Below are 13,001 nucleotides of genomic sequence, written 5' to 3'. Positions count from 1 at the left end.
AGTGTACTACTGCGGAAGACCTTCTGCAGCTGACAAAATATGCAGCTAACAAAAAGGCACGGATGACCTCAACCCTACTCGAAAAGTAGCTTACTGCATTAGACGCTTTAATGGGAGTAAAGATTCGGAAAATTTTGTTATTCCTCGATAGGTGCACCGCTCACTACACAAACCTGACACTCAGGAGTTGTCACACGGAGTTAAGTTTAGAGTTACATCAAGGTAGGAATATCATTATATTGGGTGATTTTAACCTGCAGTCGGCAAGAAACATGACAAGTGAGGAAGAGAAACGTCGGGCACAAATGTTTTTTTAAGTAGTATTACACAAAGTGAACGATGAATGATAAGGAGAGTGTTATATTACCATACCACAAAGTTAACAATGCTTTTAATATACAAAATATGATAACAATATATTATAAGCCAAGAGAATGGAAGCCCACAAAGGCCACTGTGGGCGATCTTCTGCATCCTGTCGGTGTTCGTTATCACCACAATACATACGTTTTATAAATCAATACAGATTGCTGTAGAATCACGGGTGAAGGTTACTAGAGCATCATTTCCGAGGACTTGCCGGCCGAGTTGTGCACCATCTGCAGCTCGGGGGCGGTGACGTTCCACTCGTACCAGACGGAGCGGGGGCTGCAGCACCGCCAGAAGTTGGCCACGATCTCGTCTCCCGGCTTTATGTTGATGGGGCTCTGCGCAAATCAAAGCAATTTAAGTATTAATTAAAATATTATAAGCTTAAATAATAAAAAATAAAAATGGTATTTTCTGGCGTTTCTCATGAGTGTGATTATAATCCAGAACTCGGACCTCATATACTAATATAAGAGTTTCTGCTCAATAAAAAGCTTCTTTACATCTCACTACAATAGATGTCTCTAGTGAAGTTCTAGTGTCACCAGCAGCCCGCAAACGTAAAAGAACCGCCACCGTAAAAAATGTGTTAAGAATGTCGGGTCTCACCTTGATGGGTATGAAGACGGGGAACCAGGAGATCATGCCGGGCGAGTGCGTCTCGGGCACGATGCTGAGCGTGTGCTCGCCGTACAGCACGCAGCTGAAGTACCCGCAGAAGCCGTGCATGGTGCACGAGCGGCGCGCCCTCCAGCGCAGCTCCCGCCAGCGCCGCCTGTCTACATCCGCTCCCCGCGCCTGCGGGTGCTCGAAGGTGAAGAGCGGCTGCGGCGGTGCGATGTCGTACTTGTTCTGCAGGTACACGACCCAGAGCGTTTCGAGGGGCGCAGGCGCGGGGCGCGGCGGGTCGCGCTCGCTCTCCTTCACGTGCCCCCACAGGCGCGCCGACATCACAGGGCACACGTGCGAGGTGTACGAGGCCGGGATGCTCACGCCGTCGGGCTGCAGCAGGTGCCGCGCCCCGTCCAGGCACTCGGGGGACAGCTCGTTGTCGCCAAACGAACCTGACAATTACAATTCAACATTTCATTCATTACATTATTCTTTATATCTCAACATTTTTTTAATAACAATTTTTTTTCATATTATTTTTTGACATCTCACTAAAGATGAAGAAGAATATGGAAGTCTGGGCATTTACGGGGCTGACGACCATCATAGGCTGGTTTAAGTGATCACTTTACACACGTTTAACATTCACCAATTCAACCCATTATTGACAACCACACTACTCAAATTCTTGGATGTTCTATATATATGAACCAATTTAGAAACCTTCCATATTCTTCTTCATCTTTGATGAGATGTCAAAAAATAATATGAAAATTACTCCTGTAATTGGAGATAATCCAGATTTTGTGAACAAGTATTTGGACACACTCAAAATGTTGTCAATTTTTTTTCTAACCCACCAAGCCACCTTGTGTGTCTCGTCGGTGGAGTTCTTTATTAATACATTTTTTGTTTTTAACCAATTTACTTAATTATACGCACAAAAAAGAGAGAAAAATTAAAATATATATATTTTGCAATTTTCATAAAATTAACTCTTGATCATTTACCCATTCCTTTATTTTGCCTTTGTTCCATATTTTATTTTGACCTCTAACATCCGTCGGCAACAAATTAAAAATGTTCAGAACAATCAATTGCGGTGTCCGACTCCCATAGATAGTGAATTCGAGTAGTGCGGTTGTCAATCATGGGTAGGATCGGTGAATGTTACAGGTGTGTAAAATGATTGCCTAACCAAGCCTTTGACAGTCATAAGCCCTGTAAATGCCCATTCTTCCAAATATATTGAATACTACCTTCAATATTTCAAGGTTTTTCGTTCATCCAAATAAACATAAAACATTTTATTTAATTCATCAACGACACCCATAAATGGATTGTAATCGTGAATCATGGAAGGTTTTTCTTTAATAGATTCAATATTACCCTTTCATTTTTTCACTAATAAGTTTTCTTCAAAAAAAACCTGTCAAAAATGTATAAAATAACTCCCAAGCGGAGATAATCCTGATTCGTGAACAAGTATTTGGACACACTCAAAATGTTTTAATTAATTACTATATCAACATTGTACTCTTAAAATAAATTTCTCAGAAATAACTTTGGATGAATTTTGGATTTTTGTTCAAGACTAATACCCAACTCTCTCCACAAGGGCAATTAAAATTTTATTACAGATTTTAACCTCGTATTTGTGTTAGCTAGGTTTCTCGACATTAACCAATATTAAAACGAAGAAACGCAAAAGACTTAGCAATTTGGATGAATAAATGAGAGCAGCCATATCAAATATTAAACCTAATATCGCTGAAATTTGTAGGTGTCACATAAAATAATTTTACAATGAATAAAAGAAAACACTTCGTTTTTTACTACTTGAGTTTTATTATAGACTACATGTTTCAGAAGTTAAACTTCCATCATTCAGGTCTGTATAATAACTAAAATATAAAATATAAAATTGTTCTATAAATAAGGAGAGGGGAAAGTAACGGGAAGGGGTTAGTCAAGGAACGGAGTTGGAAAACAAAGGAAAAATGGAAAGCAATGGTGAAGAATTTTGAAACAATATATTATTTAATAAATTATTATTAGAATTCAGGTTTTTTTCTATTTCTAAATTTTCAAGATAATTCATAATTTGGCCTTTATTTGGCGTTAAATAATTTTCATCGCAAAAACTTTCATAGAAGGATTTATGTTTTTGTATATTTTTTTTAAGTCCGCCTCCGTAGTGTAATGGTCAGCACGCTCGGCTACCGTTCTGGAGGTCCCGGGTTCGATTCCCAAGGGGGGTAAAATAAAATATAAGTGATTTTTTCACTGTAATATTTATTCAATATTACCATGGACTGGTACCTGAAGCGGAGGGCTGATCACCTTTCCTTCATGTGTAAATGATCAAGATAACACTGCGTTTATATGACACAGTGCCCTATGCACCATTGGGGTGCGGATAAGGGTATTATTATTATTATATATTTTTAAAATGAATGTAATTTTCTTTGTAAAATTAAACAACTTTGTAAACATGTAGTAAACAGTACAATTTTTAGATGTGTCCACATTGGGAATATGCTGAAGAAGCGCACTCACCGAGTAGTTCCGACACGATGATGTCGGCCAGCTGCGGAGGCTTGAAGTCCCTCATGTCGCTGGCCACCACGGTGACCTTGGGGCCCCACACCTCCCTCTGCTGGGCGTACAGCGCCAGCAGGGCCGTGGGGTTCTTCTCTACGGCGTACACCTACCCGCATCACACACTCATTATTACAAGGAAATTACGGACAAATGAAAAAATCCCTTTTTACTGAACGAGACGATGGATCAAGATTTTTTTAACACAATAAAGACAGGAAAGGAATTTGTATCCGTTCAGTCAATTGATGCTTAAGGACGGGAAGGGTATTTTTGCCTTCTGCGCCGGCCTCATTTCAAAGGCAGAGAAAAAATAATTGTTTGATGTATTTATATGAATATTATGTGCCAATCTCTTTGTTAAGGTCTAAACTAACTAACTAACTAACCATCATGCAGCTTCTCCGCATGGGTAGGCAGAGAGAATAGAACTCCACACCACTCTGTCCTTGCAAACATTCTTCGCCTCTTCCAAGTTCATGCATCTCCTCATACATACCCGCCGATTGTTTAGACTCCTAACCTGACCACTTTCAAGTATTTGGCATACTTGATCGTGCCAAGTTTTTCTCGGTCTTCCTCCGCTTCTTTTTCCAATCACATTCGCCTCATAAATTTGTTTTAAGGTCTAAACTATATGTACACAATTATCAAATTCAAATAAAAATACAACATACCTTTAAATCGACATTGGTGACAATGCTAGCATTGATGACGGCCCTGACTAGCGGCCCCCGGCCGGCACCCAGCACCATCACGACCGCCTGATGCCGGCAGCCGCAGCCCCCGTCGCCGTCGGGCTCCGGACAGCCGGCGGCTTCCCTCGCCTCCCCGTCCCCGTTGCACAGCCCGGCCTCGCCCCGCGCGGCCACCATGTCCACGCGCATGTGCGCGCTCTGCTGCGAGGCCGTGGTGCCGTCCAGGTTGATCTGGACGCTGCTGACCCCGCTGCTGGCGAGGTTGGCGGCGGAGCCCTCCTTGGCGCTGTCTCTCGGCCTGAGCGGTCTCGGCTTGGCGCGGCACGTCGGCGGGTGGGAGTAGCGGTCGGTTAGAGCCGCGATGACCGCGCGCTGGTACGTGTCGTATTTGACGGGGTCCTTCTCGAACACGTTGTACGTGTGAGAGTCCAGGTTGTCGGAGAGTGGCTGTAGAGGCGTTTGAAGGTAGTCTTCCCATCTGAAATGAATAATTTCCTGATAGTCACCTTCGTGGTAGTGTAGCAACAGCCAAGGGGGCAGTGTAGCAACACGCTCGTCATAACTTGTTCAAGGAAAATGGAGCGCGAGAAGATGATTCTCCTGGCTTGACACACTATCTGCGGGCGGATTCGCGTTCATAATAGAGATAAACATCTCTAAAAAGAAGTGATAATATTTAACCATACTGTATGCATCGATATGAGATCAAAAGTCACGCGTAAAAATAATCTACACACAATTTACGATGAGTCGAGTGAAAAGGTAAAATTACCCTTCTCGCCCAACACCACCAGTCCAGTGAAACGGTCAAAATACCCTTCCCGCAGATAGTGTGTTAATATACATAGAGCGCTTGAACACACGGAATTTTACTGTCTGGCAGTCCGGTTAGCATGATAAAACGGATGATTGGCTTGGATTGGCTTGTGCTTTTGGCCGTCTTTCTTCGGATCGGTGCATGATCACGGTGGGCATAAATTCGATCACACTTAACTGCCGTAGTCACTTTTATTTTACAAAAAAACTGGACTGCCGGACGGTAAAATTCAATGTCGTGCACAAGCGCTCTTAGGACGGGAAAGGTATTTCTACCCGTTTGGTCGACTGATGCTTACGGACGGGAAGTGTATTTTTACATTCGTCGCCGGCCTCATTTCAAAGTCAGAAAGAAAAGAAGGAATTAGATAAAAAATTATATAAATAGTAATTTTATAATCAATGTCTTCGTTAAGGTCTAAACTACATGTACGCAATTATCAAATCCCATCGCTAAGAAGTTCGCTGGCTTAAAAAAACGCCCGTCCAAAATGTGTTAATCTAAATTGATATATCACGCAAATACCAATTAGGACACTTTCTCAAGATCTGTATGTCTAATCGTGGATTCATATGAGTAAAATTCGCAAGAAGGCGATCGTGTTGTATAAGGACGACACCTAAGTATTATACAATGTAGGGATGGCGAGTTGGTAGTTACCCCTTGGCAAAGCAGGTGAGCACGTCCTGCACGCTGGCCGTGCGGCAGTTCCAGAAGTGCGCCAGGTACTGCAGGTAGTGGCTGTGGTCCGTGTGGCGCAGCGCCCCCGTCACCACCAGGTGCACGTCCCGCTCCATCAGCTTCCGCACAAACTGCTGGTGCGCCTTGCTCAGGATCGGGAACCTGCCCACATGATAAGCCGCGCTATACTTCACTGCCAACTACTACAACTTCTATAGTAGAGATGCTGTACAAGGTAGTGGAAGCTCGCCAGCTGATTGCACTCCAAAAGTGGTGCCTCGCCAGCTAACGATGGCACTCCAATGCTGGTGGCTCGCCAGCTAATGATAGGATTCTAAAAGTGGTGGCTCGCCAGCTAACGATGGCACTCTAATATTGGTGGCTCGCCAGCTGATTGCACTCCAAAAGTGGTGGCTCGCCAGCTAATGATGGCACTCCAATATTGGTGGCTCGCCAGCTAATGATAGGATTCTAAAAGTGGTGGCTCGCCAGCGAACGATGGCAATCTAATATTGGTGGCTCGCCAGCTGATTGCACTCTAAAAGTGGTGGCTCGCCAGCTAATGATGGCACTCCAATATTGGTGGCTCGCCAGCTAATGATAGGATTCTAAAAGTGGTGGCTCGCCAGCGAACGATGGCACTCCAAAAGTGGTGGCTCGCCAGCTAACAATGGCACTCCAATATCCTAAGCTCTCCAGCTAATGATGGGACTGCAATATTGGTGGCTCGCCAGCAAATGGTGGCTCTGCAGCTACCACAAACCATGCTGAACACCTACCCCTTCTTGTTGGTGATGAAGACGCTGGTGGGCAGCACCAGGCACTTGACGGGCTCGCCGAGCCAGCGCTCCAGGTCCTCGTCGGCGGGCAGGTCGGCGGGCAGGCGCAGCGCCACGCCCACGCGCCGGTCCCAGCTCAGCAGGCGGTGCAGGTCGCGCCACCAGCCCCAGGACCCCTCCTCGGAAGGGACGACCCCGCTACGGTTGAAGGCTGACTCCGCCGGATCTGTCATCGGCAGCTGTACCCACATCAGAGAATTGGACGGACTGGAACAATGTACAATGAAAAATACTGATTAAGGAAATAGTGTCATACTCAAAAACAAATAATTCAGGCATTTCCTAAAAGATTCTATTTTTGTTTTATTTATTTAGACAAAAAGGTATTGCTTAATTATTTTTTTTTAAATACTTAATATTTTTCAAATGGAGAAAAAACCTACAGGTTTTACCTAAAAAGATCTGTTGCACAGTAAAAAGTTCAATAAGTGGCTTGATATTTATACATAAGTTTTAAAATATAATACATTGTATTATATTTTAAAACTTTAAAAGCGTTCTCCTGAAAAATCAAGTTTTTTAATTTATGACGTACTTGAAAGGAGTGAGCGATATATCTCACCTATATAATAAAGGTTCTGGTGCTATTGCTTGATAAATATTTCAATAGATGGGATGAAGAACTAGAAAGCGGCCTTGGGGTAATATTTTACAAAAATGGCGGTATATAAATTATCCAAATTGATTATTACTATAATGTGGTTTGTATACTAAACTAACTAAAATAGGTGACAATAATAGACTTAGTACCTAAATACCACTATTTCTTAAAATCTACGACGGATTCCGCATTTTTTTCAAACACCGTACGGTGTTTGAAAATGATGCGGAATGCATCGAAACACGTGTCACAGTAGATTTTAAGAAATAGTGGTATTTAATAAGTAAATTTTTTAATTAAAAATGGATAGGTTTTACCACAGAGCGACTGCCGAATCAATTGATGAAATTTTACATTCTCTTCTGTTGATATATCTCTAAAAATAAAGTTAAACTGTTTGTCACTTTTATTAACATCCGTTTACAGGCATCTTTAAACTAAAATGGACGATAAATTAAATTGGAAGAGTGCCAAATACACTTTCTTTAACGTTACCAGCTTCACTATAACAGAAAAAGATAAGAAAATTGATAACCCCACTAGGCAGGTTAAAATTCGGGTGGCAACTGACCAGAGCTTTTCGTCGTAACATCACTCGCGGCGAGCATGTTACATTATGACGTTGTGGCATTGCTGACTGACCGCTATTAGTGCTCGTTTGTGGCCTTGTGCTCAGTGTTGCCATAGCGACATCAAAAAATCTGAATTACAGTCTAGAAATCTGCATTTAATTTAATAATAATAATAATAAATTTGGATAACTTATATAGCGCCATTTTCGTAAAAAAATACCTCAAGGGCGCTTCACTATGAATAAATTGGGGAAAATATTAGGGTGGAAATGATTTAGCAAACAAATGTGTTTTTAGTCTTTTTCTAAAGATCATCTCACTCTCACTATTTCTAACCATTGGTGGAAGAGCATTCCACGCCGTCGGTCCTGCAACAGCAAAGGCACGCTCGCCAAATTTAGTGCGTTGGTTGCGAGCTGGTAAGATCACTTTGCCCATTGCAGATGTTGTGGCCGATCGAAGCGTGAGACGTCTATCAACCAATTCATCTGGAATACACAGCTCCTTAAGATACTCTGGAGCCATATTGTGTATTGATTTATACATGAGTAGGCAGAGTTTATACTCAACCCTTTCGGGAAAGCGTAACCAGTGGAGTTTGTGAAGTAGTGGGGTGATGTGACTGAATTTAGAAATTCCAAAAATTAGTCTCGCTGCTGCGTTTAACACTGATTGCAGTCGAGTCTGATTTATATAGAATATAATTTGTATAGATTTATATAATAAAATAATAATAAAACCCTTATCCGCACCCCAATGGTGCATAGGGCACTGCGTCATATAAACGCAGTGTTATCTTGATCGTTTACACATGAAGGAAAGGTGATCAGCCCTCCGCTTCAGGTACCAGTCCATGGTAATATTGAATAAATATTACAGTGAAAAAATCACTCATATTTATTCTTACCCCCCCTGGGAATCGAACCCGGGACCTCCAGAACGGTAGCCGAGCGTGCTGACCATTACACTACGGAGGCGGACATAGATTTATATAGAATAGTTATATAGAATATAATTTGTATAGAATCAATAACCACTCTTATAACCACAGGTTCAATCAAAATTTTTTTTTACTACCACAAAAAATAAATTCAATCAAAATATTATAAGAGTGCTAACTGAGCAAGATGCATCTTTACACACTTAGGCTGCGGGTTGCGGTCGTGGAGAGGATCTGGGCTGAGTTCTTGGTTACGTTTTGAGCATTGGATTCAGTATAGGGTTCAATGTGCGAAGCATGTTCGGAACTCTGCTTAGGGATATTTCACGACTATAACTCTAGGCCTTGCACACTCTATACTCGTAACACAAAATACACTAATACAACACACCACGCCACACGCCACTTCAGGCAAACACATTTTATTTTGAGCTTAATAGTAACTACACCGGCCGTCAAACTGCTCGGCGTGTTCTTAGATTCTGATCTCTCCCTTGAGACTCAAATTAGCAAAACAACAAGTACATGTTTTTATCAGCTAAGGCAAATTAAAAGCATTCGCAAGAATCTGCCAGTTGATGCTGCCCGTCAATTAATAAATGCGTTTGTAATATCGAGAGTAGATTATTGTAAGGGTATATACACGGGTCTACCAAACAATAAAATGACTCGACTGCAATCAGTGTTAAACGCAGCAGCGGGACTAATTTTTGGAATTTCTAAATTCAGTCACATCACCCCACTACTTCACAAACTCCACTGGTTACGCTTTCCCGAAAGGGTCGAGTATAAACTCTGCCTACTCATGTATAAATCGATACACAATATGGCTCCAGAGTATCTTAAGGAGCTGTGTATTCCAGATGAATTGGTTGATAGACGTCTCACGCTTCCATCGGCTACAACATCTGCAATGGGCAAAGTGATCTTACCAGCTCGCAACCAACGCACTAAATTTGGCGAGCGTGCCTTTGCTGTTGCGGGACCGACGGCGTGGAATGCTCTTCCACCAATGGTTAGAAATAGTGAGAGTGAGATGATCTTTAGAAAAAGACTAAAAACACATTTGTTTGCTAAATCATTTCCACCATAATATTTTCCCCAATTCATTCACAGTGAAGCGCCCTTGAGGTATTTTTTTTACGAAAATGGCGCTATATAAGTTATCCAATTTTATTATTTATTATTACACTAATACAACACACCACACGCCACATCAGGCAAACACATTTTATTTTGAGCTTAATAGTATTTTCACTCTTTCTTGTTGTTATATCGCTCACTCCTTTCAAGAACGTCATAAATCAAAAATCGTCAATTTTCAGTTATCCATGTTTTCAGAATGCCTAGAAAATGTACTATATCCCAGCAAAAGAGGCATATTTTTAACTTAATATTTACCCGCTACAGGGCAGAAAATGTTGTTTTTGCATTTTGAAGAAAAGGTATTGTTTAATTTTTTTTTTTAATATACTAAATATTTTTCAAATGGAGACAAAACCTTCAGGTTTTACCTAAAAAGATCTGTTGCAGTGTAAAAAGTTCAATAAGTGTCTTGATATTTATTTTTAATACATTGTGTTATATTTTTAAATTTTGAAAACGTTCTCCTGAAAAATCAAGTTTATTGATTTATGACGTTCTTGGAAAAGTGAGCGATATATATTATATATTGTTGTATAAAATGGAGTTCTGGTTCCAACCCTTATTGGCAGTACACAATGGAGTTCTGGTTCCAACCCTTATGTATGGAAGTGAATCATGGAGTTGGCAAAAGAAGGATGAAAGCAGACTGAATGCAGTCGAAATGCGATCCCTCAGACGAATGTGTGGCAAAACGATGTTTGATAGATGTTCGAATGATGAAATAAGGAAAGAATGTAAGGCTGAGATAAGCATTATCGATAAAATTAAGAAAGGTGTGTTGAGATGGTTTGGACATGTGGAGCGTATGAGTGAAGAAAGAACGGTTAAACAAATTTATGGGGCGAATGTAGTTGGAAAAAGAAGCAGAGGACGACCGAGGAAAACTTGGCACAATCAGGTATGTCAAATACTTGAAAGCGGCCGGGTCAGGAGTCGTAATAATCGTCGGGTATGTATGAGGAGATGCATGAATGTAGAAGAGGCAAAGAATGTTTGCAAAGACAGAGTGGTGTGGCGTTCGATTCTCTCTGCCTACCCCTGCGGAGAAGCGGCGTGATGGTTAGTTAGTTAGTTAGTTTTGTATAAAATGCGAAATCAGTAATTGGTCTCATTATCGGCTCCTTATATTGTATATTTATATTATTTTTGTTAATGGCTGTTGATTTCCAACAAATAAATAAATAAATAACCCAAAATCTGTATGAATCTTTGCAACATTGCATTCGTAGTTAAAATGTCGGAAGACGAAGACATGATTCTTGGTTCTGTGATTTTAATAAATTACAGCTTACTCCAGACGAAGAAAAAAAAGATTTCTCACAGATTGGCAACCCTGGTACTGACCTAAAATATCATCCGACTTCGGATGGAGCATTCGGGATGAGCGGCAAGCAGCTCAGCTCTCTGTACTGACTGCCTGAATGCTCGTATCGTAACATGTTACGTTACGACGAAATGCTCCGGTCAGTCTTCACCCTTATGGACAAAACTAAATTTCTCATTTCTCAGTTAAATTTTCCTGACAAACACAAAGAAAAAAATTTCTATGTTAAAAACACACAAGATTTTTCCTCTGACTAAGAAAATTTTATATTTGAAATGTTTCAAATTTTATTCGAATATGCGAATTTACAAAATTTCAAGTCCCAAACATAGAAACCATTTTTAAAAAAACCGCAATTTTTCAATTACTAAAGGGTGACAAATATTTGAATTAAAAAAAAATTATCTTCGAGATTCTTTTTCAATGATTTTTCAACTCCAAAATGTAATACAAAAGAATTTCAACAAAACTTCAAATATTTGGGAATTAAATATTTCAATAAACTCCCTAAAGAAATTTAAAAAATAGAAGATATAAAATATCTTGAGAAAAAATTAATGCCCATTAAATATAAATCTTGAAAAAAAAACTATTATACTATTAATTATATAAAACATTAAACCATGAGTCTAAGTCCCTCTCCAAGCACAAGAACTAAGTCTCTTTTTTGGAGAGGCACAGCGGATCTAAAACTATAAGTTGTCCGTATGTATAAACGTTTAGAAATTGTATTATGTTGTACTTGAAAATGTAACTATATTAAATAAATAAATAAAAATAAAATATGTAAGGAACGGAGGAACTCACTTTGCAGTGTACAAATTATGAATGATCCTAGCGAGGTTGTTGTTGTTGGGTCCTTTCAAAGTCACCATGACTGCGGAGAGTCCCAGGCATCTGGTGTGATTCAGTTCTTCCACCAGGCAGTCCTCGTGTTGTTGCCTGATACTAGGAATCATGCAGTCCACATCCAGGTAAGGTGAAACCTTCCCCACTATCTTCACGTTCCAGTCCATAGGGCCGAGAAGCATGTCAGTCCGAGAAAACATCGTCTGCATCGCTTTCCCGGCTTTAAATTCACGCCGAAGCCGGGGATGGACGATCGGCATGCATGCAAAATGGTACTTCCAATTCGCGGCGGTGTCGAGGGACTCTTGTAAATCGCGAACATGGCTGTAATCTACGCCGCAAGAAAAGTGTGACGGCATCTTGTATCGTTATAAAAGAATCGCGGAAAAGAATAAAGGGGTCTTAGTTTAGAATTCCACTTGTGATGAGAAAAAGATTAATAAAACAAAATTGCACGAGCCGCATGGCAGAGCGGAAAAGGAGAAAACGCGGCAACGCCGGCAACACAAGACAAGACGGTATTTGCAAATTTTTGCTTTGCTTTTGACCACAAACACAAATGTTTTTACAAAAGATTTATTTTTATAAATCTATGGAAGTTTAAAAATCTCAATATTGCTTTCAATAATTTTCCTATGTCGTTCACAAACGTACTTATCTATTGAAACACGTACTACTACTACCATCACGCTATTTTTCCGCAGGAGCAGTCAGAGAGTATATTTTCTTAGTCATTCTCTCGTTATCCATTCGCTCCACATGTCCATACCACCTTAGAGAACTCCTAATCCTTTCAATTATTCCTAGTTCATCCTTACATTCCTTTTTTATATCTTAGTTTTTAATTCGAATGCTTTATTATTTGAAACATTATTTTATTGGAAATACGAAGTGTACTACATCTCATTTATATTTTTCTTTCAAAATGCATAATTGAAAATTGTTGACGGGA

General features: G+C 40.5%; 1 protein-coding gene across 1 annotated transcript; it reads right to left on the bottom strand.

Annotated features, from left to right (window-relative positions):
- Positions 1-340: 340 nt before the first annotated feature.
- On the bottom strand, positions 341-12,588 carry LOC148307276 (protein arginine N-methyltransferase 5-like). The gene is made up of 7 exons (XM_088263631.1): positions 12,008-12,588; positions 6,558-6,824; positions 5,758-5,940; positions 4,260-4,758; positions 3,541-3,691; positions 979-1,433; positions 341-707 (listed from the first exon to the last, which is right to left on the bottom strand). The coding sequence occupies exons 1-7, from the start codon at positions 12,406-12,408 to the stop codon at positions 555-557; spliced, it is 2,109 nt and encodes a 702-aa protein (XP_088119757.1). The 5' UTR covers positions 12,409-12,588; the 3' UTR covers positions 341-554.
- Positions 12,589-13,001: the final 413 nt, after the last annotated feature.

This window comes from Brachycentrus maculatus, unplaced genomic scaffold (assembly GCF_059751285.1).
Source record: "Brachycentrus maculatus isolate JH-2025_06_01 unplaced genomic scaffold, ASM5975128v1 h1tg000202l, whole genome shotgun sequence".
NCBI classification, from domain to species: Eukaryota; Metazoa; Arthropoda; class Insecta; order Trichoptera; family Brachycentridae; genus Brachycentrus; species Brachycentrus maculatus.
Note: the sequence above shows the minus strand (reverse complement) of the source record. Positions and strands in the feature narration are given on the sequence as shown.

Coding starts and splice junctions, on each gene's coding strand:
- LOC148307276 (XM_088263631.1), bottom strand. CDS start 12,408: ATGCCGTCACACTTTTCTTGCGGCGTAGATTACAGCCATGTTCGCGAT. Junction 5,941..6,557: donor TTCATCACCAACAAGAAGGG/GTAGGTGTTCAG, acceptor TCATGTGGGCAG/GTTCCCGATCCTGAGCAAGG. Junction 1,434..3,540: donor CATCGTGTCGGAACTACTCG/GTGAGTGCGCTT, acceptor TGTAATTGTCAG/GTTCGTTTGGCGACAACGAG.